At 35.4% G+C, this 12202-nt stretch overlaps 1 protein-coding gene across 1 annotated transcript; it reads right to left on the bottom strand.

The window, feature by feature from the left end:
• Positions 1-1184: 1184 nt before the first annotated feature.
• Positions 1185-11712, bottom strand: TPH1 (tryptophan hydroxylase 1). The gene is made up of 10 exons (XM_074272387.1): positions 11504-11712; positions 9859-10042; positions 8010-8110; positions 7835-7902; positions 7466-7662; positions 5953-6088; positions 5176-5302; positions 4899-4994; positions 2774-2907; positions 1185-1783 (listed from the first exon to the last, which is right to left on the bottom strand). The coding sequence occupies exons 1-10, from the start codon at positions 11618-11620 to the stop codon at positions 1609-1611; spliced, it is 1335 nt and encodes a 444-aa protein (XP_074128488.1). The 5' UTR covers positions 11621-11712; the 3' UTR covers positions 1185-1608.
• Between the last annotated feature and the right edge of the window lie 490 nt (positions 11713-12202).

The raw sequence follows: 12202 nt of genomic DNA, 5'->3' as shown, positions 1-12202 counted from the left end.
TTTCCTTTTCAAATGTGTTTCAGATCCACTGCTAGACATCTCTTTTATCCATACCTAATTAATCATTATTGTAATTAATTTGTGTGGTGTGAATGTTGCCATTATCTGTCCCATCTTCCTTTGAGATGTAACTTTAGTAAGTACCATAAGAGAAAAAAACCATGGCTTAGGCTAAACTTTCTTTCTCTAAACACTCAGCACGTTACTCTGCTTAATAGGAATGTAGTTTAATAAATTATGTCTCAAATTAAAGGAAGTATGAGTTCTACTATCCCCATATTAAGGAAAATATGACAAGTTGGAACCTACCACAAAGAGGGAAGTCAAGATAAGGGGATTACAAACTATACCATATGAGGATGAGTTGAAGAAACTGGAGCTGTTATTATGTTTTTCCAGAGGAAAAAAAAAAAACTAGGGAAGCCATGACCTTAAAATCATAGACCTAGAGCTTAAAGGGAACGCAGAGGTCCCTAGCCTGACCCCCTCATTTCAAAGATGAGGAAACCGAGACCCAAATTGCTTAAAAACACATTAATAGCAATCATTAGAGGCAGAATTTGAATCCATGTCCTCTAACTGAAAAACCTCTGCTTTTTCTACTATACTATGTACCATGCTGTTCAACTATTTTTAGCAATCATAAAGGAAGAATGAATAAAATTATCCTGTGCAACTACTAAAAATAGAACTAGACCAATTGGTGGAAATTATAAAAGGCAGATTTTAACTAGGAAGAATTTCCTAATGATAGTTAGTGCTCCATCACCAGAAATAATTATGCAGAAGATGAATGGCTAATTACCAGTAATACTAAAGACCAAATTCATGTTTCTAGTGAGAGTTGGAATAGATTACTTCTAAGATCTATTCTGACTCTGTCATTTGATTATCCTAAAGGCCAATAGATAACCAGTGAATACTTTTGGGTAGGAACAGGACAACTCAAAACTGAACTTTAATCTTCTATTTGGTAAAGTTAAGAGATATTTAATATTTTACTACAGAACTTTTTACCACCTGGTCATCTGTTGCCAGAACCCCCTATTGGACTAAGTACTATGGGATTTCCATAATTTCAGAAGGAACATGATCAGTCAAGGACAATACCTTATCTAACCTAACATAGAAAAAACCTGTGGTAGAAAGTCTCAAATTCTACAATAAATAATAAACATCATAAATTTAAGGAGGCCAAATGTTTTTACTTGAACTTGATTAAAGATACCCATCTAGCAACTACAGAAAAACTAGCTATTTTTTTTAAAGGAAGAAAAATATTTGGTAGAGAAAATATTTTTTTTTTCTATTCTTAGAAGTAGGATTCAACTACTTAATGTCTAGGAAGTCAGACAAATGCCACAAATTAGATAAGTATATTTTTCACTGAACATTTCAGGGATTGATTAATAATATCTTGTAGCATCACTGAGGTTAAGAATTATGTTTCATAGCCAGCTAGTTCAACCATCATTTGGCTCTTGGGGAAAAAAAAAAAAAAAAAAAGTCTATTCCATGGGCCTCTGTGGAAATATCCAATGTCCTCTGCAATAGTCCAGATCCTATCTAGAATTAATCACTCTTGAATGAGCAGGGAATATCCTCCCTTTAGACACCCAAATGTCTTCCCATTTTAGTGAGGGCTTCATTGACAATATCAAGTTCATATCGAAGTTCATTGACCACAGTGGCAATGCTCTTGGTGTCCTTCAGAATCTGGATACTTTGTGTATATGGGTTGTACTTCACACCAAAAGGGCGCTTGATAGTTTTTGCAAATTCTCTAAAGAGATAACAACAAAGAGAACAAATCAATTTCCAGGAAAGTCAATGAAAACTACCTAAAATCAAATATGTATGATCCATAGTCTCACACCACCACTGTTAATGGACAATGTCCTATTTTGGTTTGGGTTTTTCTCCTAAGAAAGGTACACATATTCTGGCTTACTCTTGTTCACCATGTACACGATGTCCTCTGAATCTATTCTTATGCCCAAATATAGGTCCATTCTTATGCCTAAAATGCACATTTTTCTCACTTCAATATCACAGCATCTGTAGCTTATTTCAAAACCCAAATCAAGTGGCACCTTCTAATGCACTGTCCTGACACTTTCCTGGTGGCTAGAGTCCTTCCCACTTTCCAAAATTACTGGTTTTATTTTGTATTTAATTTCTATGTATATATATTTTTTCCCTGCCAGAAACATCTGTAAAGGCAAGGGCTATTTAATTTGTGTATCTCCGAGCACATGATATTTAGTAGTTCTTTAATAAATATTTGTTGGTTTAATAATGCTTGTTGAATGGATGGATGGAAGAATAGATGAATGAATGAATGAATGGCAAGCACAAGTGGAAAAGTCCAAAGCAAATAAGCCATCAACATGAATGGATGGATAAATGGATGGATGGATGGATGGATGGATGGATGGATGGATGGATGACTAATAAACACAAGTGGCAAAATTCAAATCAAATAAGCTGTCCACTTGTCCCAATCTTTCTAGAAAAGTTATCTGATTGCTATCTTTACTCCAGGACTTTATGTAATAGACTTCCCAAGGATTCTGAAAGCTATCAATCACAACATTGTGAATGAATGGAAAAGAGTCCATTTAGGATCTCAGGAAGTCATAAATATGTGAAAGTAAAATTGACTACATTGTTACAGTCAGAACAGCATCCAATAGCTTCTTCTAATCACTCTAAATTACATCTTCAAGATTGCCTTTTGTAGATGAGAATGAGGGGAAAAGACAAACTCTACCTCATCTTCTCCTTTGCTTCTTCAAAGCTTTCAGACACAAAGTAGACTTCCTGGAAAGTTGTGATGAGGCACTCCTGCTTGCAGGTGATCTTAGGATCGAAGGGCTTCACATTGGCTTGTCCAGAGAGGGCATGCTAGGAGACAAGCCCAGAATCATTGAAGCAAAGAATACAACTTCTAATGCATTTTTAAGAAAATTATATATTACCAAAAGTACTTGTTGAATTAAGTTGTACTAGATGCTAGGAATTAAAGGATTTCATGTTCAGAACATAAAAGTTCTAAAGCTGAAAGGGTTCTTGGAGGGCTCTCATTCTACAGAGAAGGAAATTGAGAGCCAGGAAGATGAACTGACTTGACCTTTTCATAGTCTCCTTCTGGCTTCCATGACTTCCTTCAAGTCTCACCTAAACTCCAGCCTTCTACAAGAAACCTTCTCCAGGCTACTTTAATCTTAGCATCTTTTCTCTGAAACTAGACTAAACATCATATACATGCATAGATGCATATATATGCATATATGCATACATACACACATATTATATATAGTTGTTTGCATGTTGTCCCCTCTAACAAACTGTGAGATTTTTGAGAGCAGAAACTGTTTTGGCCTTCTTTGTATTCCCACAGGATAACACAGTGTCTGGCATTTAGTTGGCACTTAATAAATGCTTATTGGCCTGCCTAAGATCACAGAGGTAGCGGAAATCAGATACGGTTTTTTGCTTAGGTTTCTTTTTGTCCAGATTTATATTTCATCTCAATGTACAGAATTCTCAGTGTAGAAACCCTCTTCATTAAAACAGAGGCAATCCATCTACAACTCGTAATAATAGCTCATATCTTATATAATATTAGGGGCAGCTAGGTGGTATAATGGAGGTAGAACACTGTCCCTGGAAGATCTGAGTTCAAATCTGGCCTCAGATACTTAGTAGCTGTGAGACTCTGAGGCAAGTCATTTATCCCTGTTTGCCTCATTTTCCTTGACTGTGAAATGAGCTGAAAAATAATTGGCAAACTACTCCCATATCTTTGCAAAGGCAACCCCAAAAGGAATCAGACCCAACTGAAATGAATGAAGAAAAACAAAACCATTATGCTCAAAGGTTTGCAAAGCATCTTCTATATGTTGTTTCATTTGATCCTCACAACATACTGTGGGGTAAGTTATTATTATTTCCATTTTATGGATGAAAAAACAAAAGGGAAGAAGTGCTAAGAAATTTGGCTAGGGTCATCACCAGCACATGTTATATAATAAAACTTAAACTCAGATCTTTGACTCTAAGACAAATGTTCTTTCTACTAAAAGACCTCCCTTATTTGCTTTAATATTAATATAGATGGATTGTTTTCTAGGTTGATTTTAGATTAATATAAATTCTTTCTATCAGAAAGAAAGCATTTCACCATCAAAGAGATCCACACTTAGCAACTTAGAAGATAGTTTCAAAAGGACTTTGGTCAAAATTATTAGGATCAAAGATCAGTAAATGGTATCATTGACTTAAATTGAGGGGGGGAATCTTTGAGATCATTAAGTTTAATCTTTTATGAGAGAGGAAACTGAAACATAGTTTAAAAGATTTGCCTAAAGTTATACAATTTGCAAGTATGTAAAGAAGAATCTGAACTCGAGTCCTCTTGATTCCAAATCCAGTGCTCTCTCCATTATACGATTTTCTCTTTCATCTTCTGATTAAAAGGTGTAGTTCTTAAACTGGGATCCATGAACTTGATGGGGGGGGGGTGTTATATTTTTATATTTTGATGATTAGAATGCAATATAATTGGTTTCATTTGTAATTCCATGTATCTTATGTTATGCTTTTAAAAGCATTATTGTTTTTAATTTTTAAAATGATATTAAAAATAGCTAAGAACCCCTGTTTTGGATACATACATATATGAAAACAGGATACCAAGTATGGAATAATGATAGCAATTTTTAGAAATCTTGTTGGAGTAACAGTGACTCAGTCTACCTAAGATCTTTGGATAGTTTTGGTCCTAAGGACATGTGTCATGAGCTTTCCATAGCAAATAACTATTTAATTCACCTAAATATTTCAAATCCTGTTTATAAAAGAAATGAAAAAATGCCAATATCTGTGGCTCTTACTTTGAGTTCACTGATGGAAGAGAGCAGCCCAGCCCCATAAACTCTCAGCTGTCCTTCTTGTTTGCACAAGCCAAATTCCACAGTGAAAAAGTAACACTTAAAAAAAGCATAAGAAAGATATTTGTTAAATTGGTCATTAAATCACTCTGTTTAAACAATAATAAGTCATACTCTCAAGCACCAAGTCCAGTCATTTTAAGGAGGGCAGTTGTGGGCATGCCAGCTGCTAATATCCTGGAAGAAAGGACCAAAGAGCTCGAAATGTTCAGATCTATACCGTAGCCAGCTTTTGCACTGCCTCATCTGTTGCTCCAAGGGATGCCAAGCCAATTTCCTGGGAGAACTGAGCAAAGCTAGGTTCAGCCAGAAGAGGAACGTGACCCAAGAGTTCATGACAAGTATCCCTGAAAAATAAATAGAATTAAGCATATTATACCATGATACTTGCTGACAAAGCAGAATACAAGTATGTGACTATTTGCTTTAATTTAGCATAAAATAATTTTTAAACATTATTTTTATTTCACTCCCCAAGGTAAGACAGGGCATTTAATAGCTTAGAAGCAGAAGGCAGCTTCAATGGATGTAATTCTAATGGATTATGTGATATGAATCCTGACACTGACCAAAGGGCATAAAGGCACCTATAATTGCTGTTTGTTGAGGGAAGGATCTATGATTTAATCAGTGCAGGGAACTCCCAATGTGACAAGTACCTCCACTAATAGAAATCAAAATCCATTATTGACTTAGCATCTAATTACTAGGGATTTGCTCGAAGCACAGAGAAGAACATAGGATTGTAAATTTAGAGCTAAAAGACATTTGAGAAGTCATTGAGTCTAATCCTGTCATTTTACAGATGAGGAAACTGAGGCACCAAGAGGTTCAGTGCCCTGCCCTGGATATACAGCTAGCAAGTGTCTGGGATTCAGGATTTCATGCAAGACCTGGGATGCAAGTCTCAATGACTGCATACCCTACATTCTATCTGCTATGCTGCAAAGACATTCTACAGAATGAGATTTTGTCATCCTCAAGCAACAATACTTACGGCTCTGGAGTATAGAGGGGGTCTGAGCTGTGCCTCACATACTGAGTACAGTGGAAAACACGGAACGCTAAACCTGCTAAGAAGTCTCTTGGTGACAAGTAGCCAGCAACTGGACGGATGGAAAACCCTGTGCGCTCTGAAACATAGTGAAAAATTTTTCAACAAGAGGTCTCAAATCCTCAGTATTTTTATTCTGAGTAAGATAATAGTGATAATAATAATAAATACTTATATATCATAATTATATACAAATATGTATGTTATATATATATATATATATATTATATTGTTCACTGTGTGATAAGGTCTGTACCAAGTGCTTTGTAGTTATCTTGTTTGATCCTCACAACAACCCAGTAAGATAAAGAGTTAAACCTCATTTTACAGATGAGGAAACTGAGGCAAATGGAAGTTAAGTGACTTGCTAAGGGTCATACAGCTACTAAGTGTTTAAAGTTTGGCTTTGAACTCAGGGCTTCCTGTTTACAGGCTTAGTGCTCTGTCCCACTGGAGCATTTAGCTCTCCAAATGAAAAGATTTTTTTGATCTCAATATTCTATCTTTAACAATGACACCAAGGGACATTTGGTGAGAGAGCATGGCTTCCTTCCTTATATTCAGACTCAAAGTTAATCTCTCAACTTTCTTGCTCTCCCTCAAACTATAATCTGTGTGTGAATTCTGCTCTAAATCCTTCCAGAAACTATGTAGTTTTCACCTAGTAGAGGGAGGTGCCCACATAAATGATAGTGCAAAATTAGTTTATCATTATGCAATTATTTAATGACTCATCATTATATTATTATTATGGCTATTATTTATATAATACAGTAGGTGCTATTATTATCTCCATATTACAGATGAGGAAACTGAGGCTTAAAGAGATGTAATTTGCCCAGGATCACAGTTAGTAAATGTCTGAGACAGGTTTTAACTCAGTTCTCCCTGATTCCAAATTCAGCCTAATCTACCTAATTTAGACCCCTAATCCAACACCCTAGTAGTTCTCTCTCTCTCTCTCTCTCTCTCTCTCTCTCTCTCTCTCTCTCTCTCTCTCTCTCTCTCTCTCTCTCTCTCTCTCTCCCTCTCTCTCTCTCTCTCTCTCTCTCTCTCTCTCTCTCTCTCTCTCTCTCTCTCTCTATATATATATATATATATATATATATATATATATATATATATATATATATATACATATACATACACACATGCACCTATATAATACATATAATATATATATATCAGGAAAACAAGTTATCTCAGAATTATTGCTATCTAAACTCCATTGAAAATATTCAAACAAGTTAACAATCCTATTTAATATCACTGCTTCAGAATTACTTCTCCTTTGGGGTCACATAATTTCACTTCCCACATGTTTATTTGTTTTTTAAACAAAGATATATAGCTGTATATCTGTATTCTCTTATGAAGTTTTATAATTCTAGCATTTAAAATTATATAGCTAATATGCAGTATGGCATTTCTTTACACTAAATAATGAACATGTCACCTTTTAAGAAGCGTGAGACATCTTCCAGTTGAGGGATGTTGTCTTCCTGATACCCGCAGTGTTTAGACAGTAAAGGTAAGTTTTTGAGATATTCTCTGCAAGCGTGGGTTGGATAGAGTTTATTGAGCTCTCGGAACACAGTTCCCCAAGTCTTTATCTCTTCTTCAGTAAATTCAATCTTAGGAATGGGGTCACCACTAAATGAGATGAAACAAAGATGTTCCTTTGAATTTAAAACCAAGGTATAATTTATATTTATTTTACTTGCTTCAATTTGATAAATAAAGATGATTTGTTCTCTACATGTTACTTCACTACTATCTCAAAGTTAGATTAGCTGTGGGAGGTTTATTTTTATCATAGACTTACTGCTTATAATTCATAGCCAAGTCAGCAAAATATTTGCGTCTTTTACGGTACATGTTGTCTTTGAAACCCTGAGATTGAGAGAGAACAAATATATTTGAATATTTTAAAATACTTTTTGTTTCAAGTTGACATTAGATGAAAAACTATACAGAAATCTTTCCCCTTAATTACTTACAGGATGGTCAGCATCTAACTCAGCCCCATACATCAGAACTCTGTTGGCACATTTGTCCAAGTCCGAAATCTTCTTTGGAAACCAGGGAACAGTCTCCATCTCTGCAAGTATAAAAACCCAACAAGTTGTAAGTCTTCAATGAAACACTGAAACAAGAAAAAGGAATTCCTGTTTTTAGATAGTCTTCAGATATCTAAGAGGCCCTATGCTATATTGAGAGGCAGTGCAATAGAATGAGGGCTAATCTTTAAGTCATAAGTGTCCCGGACTTGAATTCTGGCTCTGGTACTACATGAGCAAGTGTCTCTCCAAGTCTCAGTTTACTCATTCATAACAGGTATTATAATACTTGCCATGTCTCTTTCACAGGGTTGTTAGGAACAAAGTATTTAAGAAGCAGGATGGTACAATGGAAAGGGCACTGGCTCTAGAAAGAGAGGACCTGAGTTGAAATCCTATCTCTGGTACTTCCTACCTGAGTGATCTTGGCTAAGTTGCTTAGCCTCCCTCATCCTGTATTTCCTTTGCTGTAAAATGAGGCTGTCAAGTTAAATGTCATCTGAGATCATTTCAAGCTCTGTTATCCTATGAGCCATATAAAGTTGGGACATTATTGCTTCCTAGAAGCCCTCCATGTAGTAACAGTGGTCAGAGGATAGAGGAATAAAGAGAACTGGGCTAGTATGTGTGTGAGTGTGTATATATGTGTGCAAGTGACCAGTTCAGTCACCCCAGATGCCATTTTAAAAACCAAGGTTATTGAAATATAGGAAGTGATGGAGCACCTTAGCACAGGAGATGGAGATAACTTTGAGATCCAGTTCCCAGGAAAATTGTCTTCAAAGAAGTAAGAGCCAGAAATTGAAAAATAGAGAAATGTAAAGAAAAAAAGACTGAAGTTACCCAAAATTTCAGGAAAAAAGTTACTTAAAGATTTTGTGCATATGCAAATATACCAAATAGAGAATACATTAAAAACAAAAGGATATGCCCTCTAGATGATTTAAAGAAATCCAGAAATCTGTGAATACAAATTTCAAGGAAAAGGAAAAGGAATTAATACCTAGCAGGAGAGAAGACCTTATGTTTCCCAAGAGAGCACGGAGCCACAGCAAAATATACCTGAATAAGCAATTAATAGGTTCTGTGTTCTAGCAACAAGAGGAAAGCCTGCATTTGACCATCTCTTCAGGCATACAACAGAATGAGGAAGCATTTCTTCTCTGTATAGGTAAGCTACTCATGTATTTTTAATGTCTTAGAATTATGATGATAGAAATTTAAGAAATATCAAAGTCTATAATAATTTGGACACGAACAATTAGTAATTAATTTTTTTTCTGCTGAAGACTTCCTCTTCAAGAGCTATTTCTTTTATTTTCATGGAAATGAAATAAAGAGAATAATTTAAATTAAAAAATCAATGTGGGTCTCATTCCTTTTCCCCAAACTATGCCATAGCTCTAACCCTAATCTCTTCAAAAAATAACTTAAAAGTTTTTTCTCCAGAAAATCTTCCCTGATTCTCTAAAAAATTTCATGTCCTTTCATTGCATATGCCAAAAGTTTAAATTGTGCTGTGCTGTGTTTGTTTCCATTTAGTCAGACATTGCCTTAAAACTATTCTCTAATTGTATCTACGGTGTATCCTCCAATTAGCCTCTGAATTCCTGGGGAATTAAATTATAATTTTTTTGTTGTTGTTGACACTATCCTAAGTGTTAAACATGGAGATATCTTCATATTAAACATGGAGCATGTCTTCAGAAGGTTGTTCACAAGCAACAAAGGCTTAATGAATGATTGAAATTAGAACTCATTTTTTAGGGAATGTTTCTTTCAGACTTACCATCTTCTTGCATAGAAAAAGCATCAGGCGAATTCACAGACAGTACATTTGCATGGGATTTCAATAGGTCAAAAAAATCATTTAGTTGTTCTCTGTTGGTATCACAATCAACAAAGATCTCAAATTCTGAGTTTCTTCTCTTTGACTTTCTGGACTCAATGTGCACCAAGTTCACATGCTTCTCCTGTTTTAAATCAATGAGTGAAGATCATTTGAAATACTTCAATAATGAACAATCTTGTGATTAAATTTATAATAGTGGGGGCAGCTAAGTGGCGCAGTGGATAGAGCACCAGCCTTGAATTCAGGAGGACCCGAGTTCAAATCTGGATCTCAGACACTTAACAATTCCTGGCTGCGTGACCCTGGGCAAGTCACTTAACCCCATCCTCCCAAAAAAAAAAAAAAATTTATAATAGTGAATTTTATTATCATTTAAAACTTTATTTTACACTTATAAAATGACAAATGCAAGGGAAACAAAGTTGTTCCAATATCACCCTCAATGCTTTTTTTTCTTTCTGTAAATTTTAAAAGGGATTAATTTGTATCTCAGTTCTTTGCACAAATGTAGCCACCATGATAAATGGATTATTTGTATTTACTGTGAACACGGAGAATGTTAAATCAATCTATCTATTGATCAGTCACTTTATCTGTCTCTCAGTCTATCTTGTTCAGAGTGGCATGTGGAAATGAACTTAATATTTCAGTTGTGGTATGAATAGTACAGTGAGTCTATCATCTCCCTAATCCAAGATACTATATTTTTCTTTATGTAATCTAAAACTGAATCAATTATTGCCAAATAACATTGGAGAATCATATTGAGCTTGCATTCCACTAAAGCTCCTAAACCTTTTTTTCAAATAAACTCTTATATGTTCGTGCCTCCTTCATCTTATACTACTAAAATTGATTTTTAATTTAAGTGTAGGACTTTACACTTATCAATTTCATCATCTTATTTGTCCCAATATTCTAGCCTGCCAAGATCTTTTTGGAGAGGGGAAGAGAGTGATAGAAAGAGACAGACAGACACAGAGAGAGACACACAGAGACAGAGACAGAGACAGAGAAGAAAAACAGACGAAGAGATGGAGACAGAGAGAGATACAAACAGACAGACACACAAATAGAGATATTCAGAGTTCTAAACTGTGAGATAAAGACTAAATATAATCTGAATTTATAGGACAGTTTCCTATGGGCTGTGGTCTTCAGGGAAGGCTTTCATGGAACACTTAGGAATTAAAATAGGCTTTGAAAGGTGGATAAAATTTGGATGAGAGAAGGACATTCAAGACTGGGGGAATGACATGACGAAGGGATAGAGGAAGGAAATGAGCGTGGCGTGCAGATAATAGGGAGGGCACAGAAATGGAGAGGGTAGAGTATGCGTCAAGGATTAATGACAAATTAGTTTAGTTAGGTAAGGCCCATCTTGGAATGAAGAATAAAAGACTCATGAATAGGAGGGAGAAATTTCAATTTGTTGATTTGGGGGTGAAGAGAAAGGAATGATTTCTAGGGCTCTTTTAAGAGTTCTCTGAATCCCACTCAGAAAAAGATAACTTAAACCTCACAACATGATTCAACTATAATTTTAAAAACTACCATTTCACAAAGACAGAAGATCGCTTACCTGGAAGAGCTTCAGAGCTTTTACAAGTCCTCCCACCTCATTCTTCAAGGAAAAAACAATAGCAGCTCTCCCTCTTTCTGAAGAATGGTCTTTGTTCTCCTTGTTGTCTTCAATCATGATACAATTTCTCTTATTTATCTAAAAAATAAATGCAAGAATTTTGATAAATGTTTAAGAAGACATTTGGGTGAATTCAGCGGATTCATCTGAGAAGCATCAACTTGAGACGTTCATTCCTCAAGAGAGATATTGAACTTGTCCAATAGGATTCCTTTCCTACAAGTCGACATTTTCTGAATAACTTTTTAAAATAATTATTAACTTGCTACCAGATGCTTGATGGGCCTAAATCCAGTGAAAGTGTATAAACAAAAATTGGTTGTAATAGAGTATCTATTAGCACACAGCCTGTATTCTCTAAACATCAAGAGCATTGAACACACTCTCTAAGGCTTTTTCCTATGCTCCCTTCCTTTCCTCCTTGCCCATTACTACTCTTACCAACCAGTCAATGCTGTTTGAAGATAGTAGCATGGGGCAGTTGAAGAAGCACTGGATTTGGAGTCAGAAAATCTAGATTTAAATCTCAATTCTGTCATTGATCACCTGTGTGACTTTGAACAAATCACATTCTCCCGATCTCATATTCATCATCTGTAAAATAAGGTGTTTAGATTAAATGATCTTTAAGGTTCTTTC

The sequence above is a fragment of the Sminthopsis crassicaudata genome, chromosome 6 (assembly GCF_048593235.1).
Source record: "Sminthopsis crassicaudata isolate SCR6 chromosome 6, ASM4859323v1, whole genome shotgun sequence".
In the NCBI taxonomy this organism is placed as follows: Eukaryota; Metazoa; Chordata; class Mammalia; order Dasyuromorphia; family Dasyuridae; genus Sminthopsis; species Sminthopsis crassicaudata.
The sequence above is the reverse complement of the archived record's forward strand: the minus strand, read 5'-3'. Positions and strand labels throughout refer to the sequence as shown.